Consider the following 18,303-nt stretch of genomic DNA (forward strand, 5'->3'; position numbering starts at 1 on the left):
AATTTTTATTGTGCTGGTTACCCTTGCAGCTCATTTATTTTATGCATTGGAAATAAATTACTACCAGTTGACTGATTTGATCTTGTCTTGTATTTTATATAATGAATCTGAATACAATTAAATAAATTATGGCAGTGTTTATAAGTAGACATAACTTATTGGAGACAATATTTAGGATAATATATTTAGCTTTCCAACAAGTGGGAAAGTTTGTGTTATTATTATTTTAATTAAATCTTTAAGGGGACAGATTGGGGGAGGTGGCCTCTGGTTTCCAAGAAGATTAATAATGAACATTTTATCCATTGAGCCTAAATTACTGCAGGCAGGAAATTATTGCCTAAGGAAAGAAAGCCTCCCCAATACTAATACTGAGACTTTCTAGGATGTGTAGAATATAGGTCTTATTGGTAGAACACACACAAGTTTATGTGTGCCATAACCCAACATTTTTGCAAGCATAATAAAGACCATATAATGTTTATTCATTGTTGAATTATAAAACAAGCTGGGAACTGCAGAAGGTAGTTCTCATCACTGGAGTCTTTATGAGGCTGCTCTGTAATTTATTTAATCAGAGCCTCTCCAGAACAAAAACTGTAGACCAAGTGAACAGACTATGTAAGGACCACAGCTTAGAAAGTTAGCATTGCTGTATTGGACGTATGAACTACTCCCATGCTTGTGACTGACACCGCAAACCTAAAGCATACTGTATGTGTTCAGGAACCTCACCATTTCCATACCTCAATTATAACACAAGTAGCTGCCTTTATGCTATAGCTTACACTTGAAAAAAAGTTTGGTAGATTTAAGGAACTCTGATTGACTGTAGATTGTCATAAACGTTCTTCGCTTTCTTAATTTTTCATAGATACAATTTTTTTTAAATCAGAATATCTTAGTTAAAGTAAAACACATGCGAACATTTGGTTGTACAACTGAAGATCAGGAAAAGGCATATGATTAAGGTGTGTGATCCCTTCAATAACTGCTTCCTATGTTACAGAGGACCCATTTTTTTGTGATGGAAGATATTCATACGTACTGTGCAAGAGTGTTGCAATGAGTCTGGTAACTGTATAGTAGTCTGTGTTCCTGGCAAACAAAGCTGATATGTAATTCACCTTAGTGAGATTCTGTCATCATCTTCACATCAACCACCCTCCTCAGTAGGCTTAGAGTTTTTTTTGTCAAACTCCATACGCTGAAAACATGCAGAATTGTTGGTCTAGCTCCCAGGTGCACCACTGGGCAAACCTGTCTTGGCTGTCTAGCAGTCATCTTTTCATTCCAGGCCCCACTGTGGCTGTCACAGATATTTATTTCCTATGTTTAATGTCTTTCTCCGAAGATTTAGATTCCCCTGTTGAATGTCCATTCCCTGTGCTGTTCATGAAGATCTTGTCCATGCCTTTAAGTGACTCAAGTAGGTAGTTCTGGAAAGCAGTAAGTGCTGCACATATGGCTGGACCTCCAAAGCCATGTGTGATTAGGCTGAAGTGAGTCAGGCAGCTCTGTACACCTGGCTCCAAGATAAGAGATGGACGGCTATTTCCCAATGGAGAACGGTCTTGAGCCAACAAGTCGGCAAACTCTTTGCAAATTTGCCTGAAAGGTAAAGTTTAGAGTTATAAATGAGTGTGGTTTCTTTGTCACAGAATTCATGACTATAAATTGTATAACCGTTAATACTGCAAGGTGCTTAAATAAAACTTCAATGAATTAAATATAACAGACCAGAATTGTGTACAATACAATTATTTTCTAAGCACAAGGAATGTAAACTGTGTTGGTGCCAGGTTGGGCTTGGCTACACTAAGCAACCCACAGAATCTAAAACCAACCCACAAGATTAGGCTTGGTTGACACTACGCAACCTGCAGAGCCTTACAAGAGCCCATATGTAATCTTAGGTCTCAATAGTATGTCAACACCAAATGCAACATTAAAAATTAGAAGAGTTACCTGTTAAGAAAAAAAAATAGAAGTGCTACTGTATGTTCTAAGGAAAAATGTTGCTATAAGTTCTACTGGGTAGAGAAGCATATATCTCTGGCTATACCCAATAAGCAATGCTGTCATTGTTTCTGAAGCTAGGAGGGTTGCTAGTAAAGAAATTACCTGACTTCTTAAACCAGACTTTAGTTGTCCCTGCCTAACCTTCTTTAACCTCACTGAAAACCAGTAGGAATCGTGATGTGCTTGAATCTACCTACATGTGTCTTGCACATGTCTGGCTTTTAGTTGCATAAAGTACAGCAAGTTTTTTTCTACCCTGTTATTATTATGAAATTATATTGGATTTGTGTTATAGATGAAAATAGTGCTTAGGGTGCTTGTATAATTTTAGTAGGCCTTTTTTTTTTTTAGAGGAGACAGATTCATGATAATGCTTTTACATTAAGTCTAATATTAGCTAGGTATATTTACTGTATGTACTTCCCTGTTCCCCTAACACCATTTTAAAATGACTGGGCCTTGCAGGTGACTGCTCAGGCACAAACAAACTGCATGATGGAAACAAGGGTAGAGTGTGATTTGTACCTATAACTTCAAAGGACCAGGTTCTTTACAAACTGCATTGGTGGGCCATTGAAGGTCAAGTACTGTATGCATTAACTTTTTCTTGTGCAGTTGCTTATAGCTACCTTTCTTTCACTCCTCCACCAATATATTCACCAACAGGAACAAAGAGAAGCTCAATGTAACCTCCAAGTCTCTCTGGATAGAGCTTACACAGCTAAGGACACTACACCCAGGCACCCAGAATTGTCATATGGAAGTAAGGAAAGTAAGCCAGTGAACAGCGGGGGGTGTGGAGTGGGGAGGCAAAGGCAAGGTGAGTATATACAGGGAGGGGGCACCTACTTTTAAATAAATCTGTGGCTCTACCCTGATTTTTAGTCAGCACCCATCATCAGAAAGAATCACTTTCACTTTGTGAAAATCTGTTCACTTTATGAAAATGATGGATAACATGGCACAAAGTCTTACCCCACTGGAATCTGCTGAGCTGACCCCACTCATTTAAATAAAGTAAACATATATTTAAGTAGTATTTTATTGTATCTAAGGGTTGCTTGCATAATGCTTATATCATGACAGTTGGCTTTGGTGAAAGACTATAGTACACTGATGTGCGAAATGCAGAAATCCATACCGTAAACCAAGATTCAGTTTGCTGAAGACAGGTCAGTGAAAGATGTATTTGGATTGTGTCCTATAAATTACAGCAATTTACATTTCTCACCATCATGTCAAATGAGCTAGTCTGACACTGGAAGATCTTTTTGCTTTGGTTCACTATACTTGGTATTATGTTTAATACTAACCAGGATATTCCATAAAACTCGAGGCAAGGAAAGGGTCAGCTCCCAGGGTGCCACAATCAGATCTTGTTTTTACTTTTGGAGCACCTAGGATCAGACTTGTTGTTATGGGCAACTTTTTTGCATATTCTTTTCTTACAGCTCTGCAGAATGCTGTTATTATGTACTGTTTGAATCATGATGTCATTTGAACAATTTGCTTACTGCAGGCAGAAATTTGCCAGATGCGTTGTAAGGAGAGCAGTCCCCATGACAGTAGAGGAGGGTTAAAAGCCTGCTACTTACTTGGTAGCCAGCAGCATATTCTTCCTTGTGTGGAGCTCTGTTGGGTCCGAGTGTTGCCGACACAGATATTCTGCTGCAGCTTTAGCTGGGAACTCTGTCTCACAGACATAGCCGAAGTCTCGAGCAAGATGCACAGCTTCCCCTAGATAGAAGAATGGCCCAGTTACAATGACATACCACGTGTTTAGATCTATAGCGTTTTGAAACCTTATATGTTTTAATTTCTCAGGCTAAGAAAATTTTTAGCAAGTGCAAAAATATAGCTGTTGTTCTTGCCAGAAATGCACTTCCTACTTTTTGTGAGATGAACTTGTAGCTAAAACAATATTTTGTGTAGCTACTATTTCCATCATCCCCCATATAATGGAGATGAATAAAGGCAGACATGTTTCAAGTCCAGCCTGTGCGACAACTATGGCTACCTCCATAGATACAGTAGAGTGATTAAGCATAGCCACCAGGGACAAGAAATGTGTTAGTCACAGGTTTACTGAGAGAAAATAAAAGTAAAAATAAAGGGAAAACAACCTGAAAGAAAAGTAACAAAGGCACCTTATGTATTGGATGGCAAGCTGCAATATATTAAATTTTTCTTGTTGGGTTTTGATATACTTTAAAAGCAACATTTTCCTCCAAACTCTAAAAAATCATTGTCCACCATCATAAAACATTTGGATGCGGCATTTCTACAGCCAGAAACCAAACCTACCAAACCTTCTCCTTACGCATGAGCTGGAAATGCAAGTGTTTCCTGGTACAGCAAGCTATTCGTGCCAGTATAAAGAATAGACTATACAGTATAGATAGAGTAATGATAGAGTTGATATTGTTTTCTACTCTTACATATCTTTAAAGTAGAAGTTCAGCCAAAAATGAACTATAAATCTACTGGCAGCCACATTCTAAGACTAGACTAGATGACCTAGCCCTATAAAGCAAAAATCGCTATACATACCTTTCCTGCAGGCAATCCGGTCAAGCTGAGCCTTCAGCTGTGACTTCTTTGTGGAGGAGTGTGGAGAAGAGGGAGCCAACGATGGAAGCCCCATATCAACTCTATGGGTGATGTCACTTCCCAGGCATTCCCCCACTGCTGTTGGCTGCTGTCTCTTCCCCACAGCATCTGCCACTGGAAACCGGACCGGATCGGTTGCAGAAAAGGTAAGTATAGAGATTTTTGCTTTACAGGGTAAGATAGATTAGTCTTAGAATGTGGCTGCCAGTAGATTTAGAGTTATTTAGTTTTCGGCTGAACTTCCACTTTAAGGCTAAAAAGGGATCAGAATAAACGTATGTCATATTGGGGTATGTCCTACCTTCCACTAAAGATGTTAACAGAGTAACATTGGCAGCTTTACGTCTCCCTGCAGGCAAATTCAAACCAATTTTTTCCAACCTTTCTCGAAGGCAGCGACCACCATTTTTTGATTTTGCCCTGAAAGAAAAAAAAGTAGAATATTAATGAATAACTATATATATATATATATATATATATATATATATATATATATATATATATATATATATATATATATATATATATATATATATATATATATTCATATATATATATATATTCAAGAATCCTCAGGCGAAATTGGGGTTCTGGCTCACCTAAATAGTACGTTACCTAACAATATGTCTGAAATTATATACAGTTACACAACTGAGACCTAATTTCACAGCTATTCCTATAACTTTTTAAATAAATGCTTAACATGACCCCATTTTCAGCTACATATGTCCCAAAACACACGTCAGATCTTCATATCATCTTCCAAACGCTATGGCCTATACTGCTAAAGGTGGCATCTTAGAGCTTCTGAGCAGGCAGGCCAACAGTAATGCTTCTGCGTGCTTTCTGCCATACAAAAGAGAAGCCATCTCCTAGGAAGAAAATGACCTCACTTATAATGTAAAGGTAAAAGCTAAACAGGCACAGTCACCCTTAGTCAGCTGGCCAGCCAGTCGAGCGAAGAGTTTAGATGAGGGAAAGTTTGATTTAACTAAAAGTATAATTTTCCTTTGACAACAGAAAAATGAAGTCTTCCAATCAAAGACAATAAGCTGGTTTATACTTATTAAAGCATTCGCTTTCTTCCTTCCAGTTCTAGATATTAGCAACATTGGCATACATATAAAAATGAAGTATTATTTTTTTTTACTGACCTCCTTAAAACTCCTCCAAGCAGGGATGCGTTGAGACACTCAGGAGGAGACAACCTTCTCTGGACCTCTCCCACCGTCACTTTGTACTTAGAAGTGGAACTGAGTAGTGATAGACGCCCAGGGACAGAACAGAAAACTTCATTTGGATTGGTCACACCACCTATGAGGCTTTCTTTATGTAGAGATAGGGAGGACATCATGCTTCCATTGTTCTTGGATGCAATTGGAACTATTAAATGAGAAGACAAAGATCATAAGTGAAAAGGAGATAATATTAATAAAGAGTGTGCTGAAAGAAATGCTATCTCTCTGCTGCCCTTTGTTGAAACTTAACACATTACACTGATTATAACATTGCGATATAGTAATGTACACTATGAGCCTGAATTTTAAAACTGGAGCAAAGTAAAGGGGAGGTGAGGCCTACAGCAATCAATTAAAATCCTGCAGTAATTATCAGTACCGTTGATTAGTTAGTTAATAGATAAGGATAACGCACATTACTAAGGCAGAGTATACACAGCCCAATTTATAAAGAAACAGGAGTGGCTGCAGAAAAAAGACCAAGTATTCCATTGAGTCTCCCCCAATTTATTTTTATTTTTTATTATTTTATTTTTTTATGTTAATTTTTATTTCTGTATAGTCGTGAATGTGATCTGATGAAAAAAGTAAAACCTAATGTAAAACTTTTTTTTTCTTAGTTTTGGATAGAGTGGAGAGGGATTAGAACACCTATTAGGTTTTTTTCACTGTCTGTGCCCCTGATAGGGGGATTCACCCTCTCTATTTGTCCTGTTTACCATTATCATTGAAGGTGAAAGTAAAAGAAAATCCGAAATTTAGATTTTCCCCAGAAAAGTAATAGAGGGGAATTCTTCCAATGTGGACACTGGTTCTGGTGACCTGGGGGAACCCCAAGGGGTTCCTTCATTTTGCAGGGAATTGCCCTCACTTCCTGTTTTGACTATAGGAAAGGGAGTGAAGGTAAATCTCCCCAATGGGACACAGATGGCAAAAAAAAAATTGACAGGGGTTATAACCCTCCCTTACTCTATCCAAAATGTAAAATAAAAAAAAAAAAAAAGGTTTTGCTTGTACTTCTACTTTAAGATCAATAACCAGCCAGTATTAGAGAATACAAACAAGCCATAACATGCACTCTAGTGCAATGAATATTTGATGTTTTGTTTTCAATTTCTCTTTTATTAATTTTCAAAATTAAAAAAAAAAATACATTAAACACTTGTAGAATTGGGTATTATGGTACATTACCACAAGACAATCAATATATAAGAGATACATCTCCATCTAATTTTTTTTTCCATCCTTGTTATGCCCAGTAGTCCCCTTCAGATCTTGAGACCATATAGGCCAGTAATGGCGAACCTTGGCACCCCAGATGTTTTGGAACTACATTTCCCCTGATGCTCAACTACACAACCAAGTGCATGAGCATTATGGGAAATGTAGTTCCAAAACATCTGGGGTGCCAAGGTTCGTCATCACTGATATAGGTTATAGACTTATCTTTTAATCGTTGAGCCAACCCGAATCCCTAGGGCCAGATTTTACTGTTCAAAATGAATGTTTGATGTTTGACTGACTTAAAACCTGACTGCAGCTCAAACTCAATTTTTATAACCTTGGATTTTTTCTATTCTATCCTATTCTATTCTATAAAAGAGGAAATAACCCACCCCAACCCCTCCAGGGAGAGGACAATGCATTATGACAGCTGCACCCATCAATTTTCCAACATGTTTCCAACACTTCCCTTCAACAGAATTAAACGATCGACCTCTGTCGTATGGGGACAGCCATACTATGATGGAAATTCATCTAATCCCTGCTGAACCTGAAGTCTATCCCTTCAACACAATGCCAATAACATTTTTGGCTGGAGTAGGGCATTATTACACCTCATTCCTCTTCTTCCACAGAAATGAGAACAAACATTTTACCCATATAATGCAGAAGAAGAGTTTTGACAGAAATGGGCCTTCAGCAGGTTGCTCATCAGCTGCCTAAATTTAAAATAGCCCTGTAGCAATGAGAATAATATTTCAGTAATATGTAACATAATATATTTTGTAGTGTTAAAATGGTTCATGTGAAAAATATGCTATCTGAAGCTGCTTTTTTATGACACATATGATATATGATGTTTTTATAGATGTAGGCATTATTTCTATAAAATGCATTTAACTGATGTTATACTATATGTGTGTGTTGACATGAATGGTAAACACAAATACATATGAAAAGTCATATAATATTTAAAGCCGAACTCCAAGCTAACAACTACATATACAGATGAAATACACATGTGGCAGCTGTTTTCCTTGCTAACTAATTTGTTTTTCTGTCCAACCAGTTCTGAGAATTACAAAGTTATGCCACAGAGCGCAGGCAGGACAGAAGACCAGATTTCTCTGCTGCAATTCAGTAACACCTATTCCTTACTCCACCCCACGCTGTGACTAGACAGTGAAAGGAGAAGCAGCACACTGAAGAGCTCATTTCTATCTATTTCGTCACTCTCCTCTCTCATTTGAATTGTGTTGTTTATACCTCCTCCATTCTACGTTCTGCCGCACAGGGACTGAAAATGTCTGGTTCTTAATCTGCTTACACTGCTTGTGTAAGTAAAAGTGAAAGTATATTTAATGATGTTGTGCTGCCACAGTGGCCTGTCTTTTTGGAGCCCTTGGTATGTTCCTCTACTGTTTGATGCTACTTAGTTCATTCACTGGCTAGGAAACTCCATGCGTCTTACTCTACAGCTTAGTTGTTTCACATTCCAAGCAAAGACAGGGCTTAGGAAAGTCATTGTCTTCTTACACTTCAAAAGACTGGATAAATATCCTCTACACTGAACTTATCTGAAATAAAATTGTGTTAGATTCAACTTCAGCGTCTTATTCAAGCGTTAAGCTGCCAGGTCACCAAATGGCCATGCTGTCTGCACACAGTGGGGTTGATTTACTAAAGGCAAAATGACTGTACACTTTTGCAAGTGCAGTTGCTTCAGAGCTTAGTAAAAGAACTAAAGCTTAACTTTACAAAGAATATCTAATCACATGCAAAAAATAAAAATAATTTTTGCTTGCACGTGATTGGATGGTGGATTTCAGCAGAGCTCTCCCCCATTTACTAAGCTCTGGATCAACTGCTTTTCCTTTAGTAAATCAACCCCACTGTGTCTAGGAGGTAAGTCATTGCTTATATCAACATTTGACATTTGAAACAGAAAATATGTATTCATTTGTATCTTTTATATCCGCCTAGAGTTCAGCTATAAAAGTAGTGATCATCAATAGTAGCTCCATCACCTGTATACAGTTTGTTGAGAAGTCAGTGGCAACAATTCTGCAGTTGTAACTTACTAAAACGAATGTGTACATGGATAAAATCATGGAGACATATAAAATAAATTTGTCCTCGAGGCCTCTGTTTCTTTGATTCCCAAACCTAATACAGATGACACCCATTGGTCTAATGTTTGGCCGATATCTCCTTTGAATGTTGATATCAAGCTTGTGGCTAAAATTCTTGCCACCAGGCTTATATAAGGCATTATCCACTGAGACCAAGTTGGCTTTAGGCCTACTAGACAAACCAGTGACAACATACAAACACTTGCTCTACTGGTTTAAACCTCCAAGCATCAGAAACACCATTAATGCTCCTTTCTCTTGACATAAGCAAAGCTTTTGAAATAGTTTCCTGCCCATACTTATTCTATGTTCTAAAAAAGTGAGGCTTTTGCCCAAAATTCCTCAGGTGGGTTGACAGCCTATATATAACTCACTGATGACCTGTGTGTAGTTTACAGGCTTTAATTCCCCTCATTTTCTTATTATGCAAGGTATTAGGCAAGGATGTTCGTTATTCCTCTTCTATTCTCTTTAGTTATAGAGCCCCTCACACAATTAAAGCAGAAATAAGCTTATTTCCCCACCTAACTTGAACAAATACTTAGCTCAATTTGATAAACTTTCAGGTCTGCAGGTCATTCCCACAAAACCAAAAGCTTTGAACATAGCCCTCCCCCTCCCCCCCCCCCTTTCTCCAGTCTCTTCATAAAACATTCCAATACCAGTGGGAACACCACAAACTGCCATATTTGGGAGTCTTCTTGAAAAGAGACTATTTGTCCCACTTTGAGGCTAATTTCCTATCCCTCCTCCGGAAGCTTAATAGCCTCCTTCATACTTGAGATGCATATTGCCTGTCCTGTATCGTGGTAACACAAATGACATACCTGCCTAAATTGTTAAATTTATTCAGGGTTTTGCCAGTGTTGGTTCCTACTCAAGCTCAATGCTGAATAACTGTGTATTTCCTTGCAGTTTAGAGTCATATAACAGATCTGTGCCTATAAAACTGGTGGCATTATTATAATTTTACTGTGTACAAGTCCTATAATATTGGCACCCAAATTCAGACCTACAGAGGTAATATCAAATGTCATATGGGAGTTTACATAGTTTCCTAGGCATATAATTAAAGATGAAGTCTGCAGAGGCCCAATAAAGGTCCCTAAAGGATGATATCTTGACAGATCATTGAAGCAGACCTTATGTTTACCAGAAACAAACGCACCAATCTGAATTTCCTTTCCTTCTAGCAATTCTTCTCTCTCATTTGACTCTTCATTGCATATGTAAAGCAAGGCAAACATTATACAATTTTCTTCCCTTCCATGGGTGGAAGGAAAGAAAATTGCTCGATTTCCCCATCAACACAGTCAGTCAGTGTTGATGGGGGCATCCCTACCACTATGATATTGTCTTCTGACAGCTGAAGGTTTCCTAGCCGTCAGAATACAATGATCCCTGCTGGCAGCTAGAACTGCATGAAAAATCCTGACAGGTTGGTTGTACTGAAGAACAAGCAGCCTGCCCATAGATGGATTCAAATTTGTCCGGTTCCTAGTGAACCAGCTGAATTTCAAACGACTGTGGCCAGCCTGAGGTCTCATGCACATAGGACTTTTTTTTTCTCCCCTGGACGCCTATGCTCCATGAAAGGAAAACGCAGCTGAAAAAATGCACGTTTCACATGTGCATTAATATGTGTTCATGCACCTCTGTGCATTTGGCATTAATACATTCTATTGGCCAGAACAATCATTTATTCAGGCCATTTGAAAGCATTACCATGCAAATGCGCCTAAAGTTGCTAGTGTAAATGCAATTTTGCTGTTTTTCGACTCAGACGCTCCTCTTCTGAACACGTTGGTGATGCGTTTCATTTTCTGCCTTTAATCACCTGGCTTGTGTACATAGGCTAACATAGAGGGGCGTTTAGAGGCAGAAAGAAAAAAAGTTAAACACCTGCAAAAGCTGCATTTTTTTACGTCCTGTGTGCATGAAGTCTAACATTGGCAATTTGAAAAGAAAAAAACACATCCATCCTGTGTGGCCAATCAGAAGATGTAGCCATTATGGCCAAATCAATTGTCCAGTCAATGTTTTTATTTATGTTTGTAATAAACAGCTGTATTTGCCCAAAAGAATATCAAATGTTTGGCAGGTACCCACGTTTCATAGCACTTAACTGAAAGTCGAAAACATTTGTACATATAAGCTGGCCATAAACCATTATAATTTTTGCAGGACATTTGATTGATTTTTTTAATAGTTATTGGGGCGAAAGTGGCATTTGCTTATGACCGCAGTGATGAGAAATTGTAGGAGCAGGATGGAACATTTTTCTCAAATGAACAAAGCTCTAACTGTAAGTGTGGTTTTAATTTGGGAAAAATGGTACATATTGTAAGGAAACCTGTTTATTATGTCTGGTATTCCTTTCAAATAGCAGGCCTGCACAGAATTTGAAGGGCTTTGGAATGAAATTAGTTGACTCAGTTATAGCAGGAAAGAATCATCTGCCGAATTAATTTTCTATCAACGTTCAAACAAAAATCTAACAGTATATAGCCAATTTATGGCATGTACCCTTTCTATGTACATAACTATTTTTTGATACTATTCTTGTAGCATGATTATCCTTTACAGTAGCATAGGGGGAAATTGCCCCTCTGGCCCTCCATAATAATATGCCCTCCACAGGTGCTCCTTCTGGTTTGGCTAGGGCCTATGCAGAGTTAGCTAAAATATAAAAAGTACTACTAAATTCAAAAGCTAACATTTATTATATTGCAGCTTACCACTTTTTAGATGTGGTAGCTGCACAAGTTTCTGTTTTAAAGTCTAGTACACACTAGTAGTTATTTTTCGTACAACCCAGCCCGGCTGAACGAAAAACAAAATGACAGTTCAGGAGGAGCCGCTGTACTAAATATCCAATGTTACTACAGTGATCTCCCCTGCTGTTTTATTGTGTTTTGACAGGGGACGCCCCCACTATAACACTCCGGTCAGCGCTCTCAGCCATTGGCTGAAAGTGCTGATCAGGAGCCGGTTTGCAGACCATTTTCGGTCATGCCCCATTAATAGAAGCCTAACAGCCAGCTTCTGTCGGACCAGCTGCAGTACACACGATACAAGAAAAAGTACGCAAATAGGAAGAGTTGCCTAAAGCACCATATCTTATGAGCCACTGGGGAATGGTTACAAAAACATATTAAAGCAACTTACAATAAGTGTAGCAAAAAGTAACAAATTTATTGTAAATACAATATAAGCAAAATCCAACCTGTTAAAGATATTGTAAAACAAAACACCTTCCCACTATCACCAATAAAAAAGACAACGTTGTCTTAAAAACAAAAGACCACATGGTGCAGCAGACACCACACCATCACATACATAGGAAATCAAAATAATTAATATTGGTAATGCTATAAGCAATAATCCAATAAAAAGTGCATGGAATTCACCAATAATGACTCCTTGAATGGTGCAGCAGGTAAAGAACAGATATAGATCAATGAGTATGGCCACCAAAATTATAGATAGTCAATGTTCTAAAGATACTGAAGCATTGAACTGAGTCAGTGGATGCGCATTAAGCAATAGCATATCACGGTCACTAAACCTGCTGGAAGCATATAATAAAGCAATAAGTTAGACACAACTCAGAGAAGTGAAAGTCTAAACAATAGACTGGGCTACTAGACAACAGGTGTCCATCTGATCAAAGGCAGTTAGTGAGATATACAGCTACTGTAAGTGCAACAGCTGTGGCATGAAATGGCAGGTAAGTGGCATTGGAAGTTCAGCAGCGAATGTCAAAGCAGCAGTATTGACCCTGGGTTGATACCTCATGAACTCATCATATGTGATAACAACATAAGTGGCCAGTGAGCAGTATATACCAATCAGAGCAGCAGGGGCAGAATGAGCAGCGGATAAGCGGCAGAAGAGGATATATGTAAGAGCAATTGAATGGTTGCAGCAGAGTACGGCACTAATAGCCAAAATACAGAGAGTTCAGCAGAACGACCACTCGGATTGATAGGTTAAAACCTGTAGTGTATGGGTCTAGATTCAAAGTCTATACTCCATCATAAACCCAACAGTCTGAGTTTAAAGAGCCAATCCTATAGCTCAGCTGGGTGGGAATAGTCACAGCTAAATCAAACCTGATTCATGGTCCCTGGTGTGTCCAAAAAGGGAAATATGGCCAAAGCTCTTTTGACCATACTTCTCTTGTGGGTCACAGGAGTGCACTTACTTGTGCTCTCCTGTAACCCAGAATAAGCTGCTGTTGGCTGAGGTAACAGAGCTGCTCCAGAGTTTGAAAGGATCCTGACAATAATGTGGAGATCCACCCAGATGCCTCACATGCAGTTGAATTAGCCCCTCAGTGTGCCACTGAAAGCCTGAGCCAGCCTCTACTGCCCCTCTCCTGCATGGCAGTGACTGACAGTCATACTGTCTTTTATTGAAAGGACACTTCCTTTTTCTGTTCAGGAATCCAGTGCCATCCCCATCTGGGCTGATCCTTCACCGGTCTTCTGATCCCTAGTGCCAGGATGTTAATTGTAGGAAGCTGGTTGTGACTCCTTGCAGCTTCACAGCCGGATTCTCACTGCACATGCGCAAGCCGTGCTGCACTTTCTGAATGGTCCTGCAGCCTTCTGAGACCTATGATGTGTTCCAGAAGGTTGAGGGAGGTAGAGAGAAATTCCAGTGGAATTGCCTAGACAATCTGTCAAAACCAGGTACCCATTCCCCCCCCCCCCCCCCCCCAAAAAAAAATGTTCCAAAAGAAAAAGAGAAGGGAGGGCATAAACTAGAACTTCCCCTTTAGGGGAATGCAAATACAGTATGTATGTTTACTAAAAGTGTAACGTTGAGGTTCTCTCTGTCAATATGCTTCTCTGCCACTGCCATGAACCAGCATACTTCCATACAGCTGAATGAGTTGTCATTGTGTCTCTTGCTATGAATGTCCCGATATAGACAGGTGAGTGGGGATGATGCAAGAACAATATGAGGATGGATAAGCAACTTAATTGTGTCTAACAATTATAGAGGCAGCAATATAGTCACTGTGAGATCTTAAATACCGGCCGGGTAACAGGCATGAAAAACACTTTCCTGGAATGCAGGCACTTTGACAAACAGACAAAGACTCCTGTCTTCGACTTTTCTAAATATGGTAAATATATTGCTGAATTCATACTGACAGCTGTGTTGATTGCAACGCAATGACCATATTTGTAATATTGCCCATCTAAAGTCATAACACATATTTTTTCTCTACCAAGTGTTAAAAATGTGATTTAAAATGAGGAAGCTTAAAATGTACCTTAACCAAAATCATGCACTCTGTTGAATGTGTCTCTTTTTTTAGGTAAACACTTCAGCATAATGGGATATACATATACTGTATATACACACAGGTATATCTGTTAGTTAAGTGTTAATAAGTATTTATTGGTTTTGCCAGTATCTGCTTCTTCCTGACAACAATAAACATAGACTCCTAATACAGTCATTAGTGTTGTCATCCCGCTATAGCAGCTCCAGTATTGGGGATGCAGGACACCACGCCAATGCACAACATGCCTACAGAATCCCATTGTCAGCCTGTCCTGAAGTCAACAGAAGTGGCTGGACACTGTGGGGTTGATTTGCAAAAACTGGAGAATGCAAAATTTGGTGAAGCTCTGCATGATTGCCAACTGTCAGCTTCTAACCTTGTTCAATCAGAGTAGAACTATGGGCAAAACTTTTATTTTCCATTTTGGATAGAGCAAGGGAGATTTATAACCCCAGTCAGACTTTTTTTTGCCATCCGTGTCCCATTGCGGAGATTTCCCTTCACGTCCTGTCCAATAGCCAAACAGGAAGTGAGAGGAAATCCTTGCAAATTAAGGGAGTTAATTGGGGACCCCCAGGTCACCAGAACTAGTGTCCCTATTGGAAGAATTCCCCTCTATTACTTTTCTGGGGACAACCCAGAATTTGGGATTTTCTTTTACTTTTACTTTAAAAAATAATGGTAAATAGGAAAAATAGAGAGGGGGGATTGTCTTAAAGGGGGCACAGACAGCAACAAAAACAAAAATAAAAAGCATTTTAATCCCTCTCCACTCTATCCAAAACTAAAACAAAAAAGTGTTACCTTTAGTTACACTTTAAGCTTTGAAAAAAAAAAAAAAAAACCTGGAAGCTGTTTGGTTTCTATGCACAGCCGCACCAGATTTTGCACACTCTGGTTTTAGCAAATCAACCCCTGTGGCTTTCATCCAGTACACAGCCCAGGTGCATACCAAGGATGATAGTCATGAAACTGCCATATATAGCCCCAAGACTTTCTGCTGGCCCTTTATTGGGATGGGCAGCCTAGGTGACCAGTTGGGAAGCTTATGAACCTGGAAGGAGCAAGGGCAAGTTTAAAAAAGCCATGTACAGATAAAGATCATCATACAATTTATTTGAGCCATTAATTAGTTAGAAATTCAAGCTTGATCTCATCTCGCTCCCTTCTTAGTTACATAGTTAATGAGGTTGAAAAAAGACATCAGTCCATCCAGTTCAACCTATGATGTGTGTGTGTTTGCTGTTAACCGTACATTGTATACCCCTGTATGTTGTGGTCTTTAAAGTGCCCATCTAATAGTTTTTTGAAACTATCAATGCTCCCTGCTGATACGACGGTTTGCGGAAGAGAATTCCACATCCTTACTGCTCTTACAGTGCAGAACCCCCTGCGTATTCTGATTCATTATATACAGTATGAGCTAGAGCTATAGGACAGTTGTACTCCATGGTATACAGTGAACAGTGGATATCCATGTTCATTGAGATGACCTGCTTGTTAGAGACCAGAGTGGCTAAAGTGCAGCGTTAGAAAAAAAGCTTTTCAGTTTTGGATAGAATAAGTGCGAGTTAGAACCCTTGTCAGATATTTATTGTGTAGTACCCTCCTAGGTAGGTGCTAGATAGAGAGTATAGTTTTGAATCCTTTCTGCTTACCAGAGGGATTGCAGGTAAATCTATATTGCTCTCTGCCTACCAGAGAGCAGGATCTGTTAGTGAGGTCTGCTCAATGTGCTCAGGTGCAACTCAGTCTGTCTAAAGAGTATTTCACACTGGTCCAATAGGGAGGCATTTTGGACAGTGGGAGGAAACCTGACAAGTTAGTGCACAGGCATTTGGTACTGCCGTGGTGATTTGGCAAATACATCGGTGCATGCTGGGATATAAATACCAGGAGCACATGTGCTCCAGAGTCCCAGAGGCAGGGGCGGCTGCCTCCTCCTCTGTAAAAGTACCATGCAGCCTCAGGTGGTCGACCTAAGGGCCTAAAGAGCTAGAGAGGAATCGAACCCAGATGTCCTGTAAAGCTGACTAGGAAGGAGAGACACTGGACGGATCTGATTCTGCTGTACAGTGAGTACAGATCTGTGTCAAGGGGCCTGACCTGAGGGGGGCCACCTCTGCAGCTAGAAGAGTCAGTGGACGGGTGTCAGCAAAGGGGATGCTAGTGAGTGTCCTGAAGATAAAGTAGATCACCAAGTCAATTGCTGGAGAAAGAGCAAGGAGAACTAACTCTTTCCATACATGTGGCAGTATGGCTTAAGCAGTGAGACTGCTTCCACAAGCAACCTGGTGAGGCCAAGTGAGAGTTGTCCTTATCCAATGTATATAGTTCCAGTCAGAGTATTCCACTATTTCCTTCTCCCATCCAAGTTCCACAATAAGTACTAACAACCAACACCCCTGGACTGTTTATTTAGCAACGAGCCATTGGGACTAAGGATGAATGTGTGAACTGTACCCTAATTGACTGTTTGCTGGTAATCAGAGGAGGCCCAACCCGACAGTGCTACAATTACCATTTGTGGCATTTGCTTGCTTTCTGTCATTACAGGGGAAGAATCTCATACAAAGGCATACAAAAAGTAATAAAACCATTCACCCCTCTAATGCTTCCCCTGCTTGCTGTGTCCTTGTTGAAAATATTCCCTTTACTTCCTGTTCAGATGAACACGTATGAAAACAAATCTCCACAGTTGTGTCAAAGACAAGTGTAAAAACAGTAGAAAATAAATAAATAAATACATATTTTGGATAGAATTGAGCTTTAACAGGGTTTGCAGCGGAATTCCCGCTTTGCACTAGCACTCAGCCTGACCTGACAAAAAACATGTCTTTCTTTGGTGAAATAAAGCAATTCGATGTTTATTACCTCAGATGACTCCGATCCATCTTTAATAACAGGATAACAGGCTCCCCTGCCGCTTGGATCACCGACGGGCTTTTTTTAGACCTCTCCTAACTCACAAAATAAGACGTTTAACAGAAGTTCCTCTATGCGGACTCTGATGGAATTGGACAAAACTTTTGTGTGCTTTTAATAAGGATAACTTCCTTGACAATATTTGCTAAAGGAGTACTAAATGTATAGTGTATAAATACTAAAGTGTATTTATATAGCGCTGACAATTTACGCTGCACTTTTCATACAGTATATTGTACAGTCACATCACTCCCTGTCCTCAAGAAGCTTACAATCTAAGGTATCTATCACACATTCATACATACACATATTTGGACCAATTCAGACCCCTTTCACTCTTGTATGACCTGAAAGTCACGTGACTTTGATGCCTCTTTCCCACACAACTTTGACGTGACTTGAAGCAATGCCTGTGTAATCTTGAGGTCCCTGGACCTCAAGTCGCACCAAAGTCGGACCAAAGTAGTGCAGGGACTACTTTGAAGTCGTTGCGACTTGAAGTTGCACAGACATGAACTGTACTCATTGGAAATCATGGGGTACAACTTGTCATGCAACTTTTTAGTCCCAAGTCGCAGGACAAGTTGCACAAGTGTGAAAGGGGCCTTAGACAGGAGCCAATTAACCTACCAGCATGTTTTTGGAGTGAAAGGCGAATATGCAAACTCCAGGCAGATAATGTTCTGGTTGGGATTCAAACTGAGAACCCCAGTTCTGCAAGGCAGAAGTGCCAAACATTTAACCATTGTGTTGAGACTATTATTTGTGATATCGCAGGAATTCAGTTACATGATGTCATCTCATTGTGCAAGCATGTCTGTTCCCTGTGTGATTTGAATCCTAATTTAGC

At 39.5% G+C, this 18,303-nt stretch overlaps 1 protein-coding gene across 1 annotated transcript in view; it reads right to left on the bottom strand.

Moving 5' to 3' along the window:
- Positions 1-657: 657 nt before the first annotated feature.
- The window catches only part of TFAP2E (transcription factor AP-2 epsilon), a 54,408-nt gene continuing 36,762 nt past the window's right edge, over positions 658-18,303 (bottom strand). The window contains exons 4-7 of the mRNA XM_082245992.1: positions 5,787-6,015; positions 4,934-5,052; positions 3,618-3,759; positions 658-1,611 (exon numbers count right to left, since the gene is read on the bottom strand). Coding sequence (XP_082102118.1) covers positions 1,323-1,611; positions 3,618-3,759; positions 4,934-5,052; positions 5,787-6,015 — 779 coding nt within the window. The 3' untranslated portion in view covers positions 658-1,322. The remainder of the gene's footprint in view (positions 1,612-3,617; positions 3,760-4,933; positions 5,053-5,786; positions 6,016-18,303) is intronic.

Source organism: Pelophylax lessonae (assembly GCF_965119305.1).
Source record: "Pelophylax lessonae genome assembly, chromosome: 2".
NCBI classification, from domain to species: domain Eukaryota; kingdom Metazoa; phylum Chordata; class Amphibia; order Anura; family Ranidae; genus Pelophylax; species Pelophylax lessonae.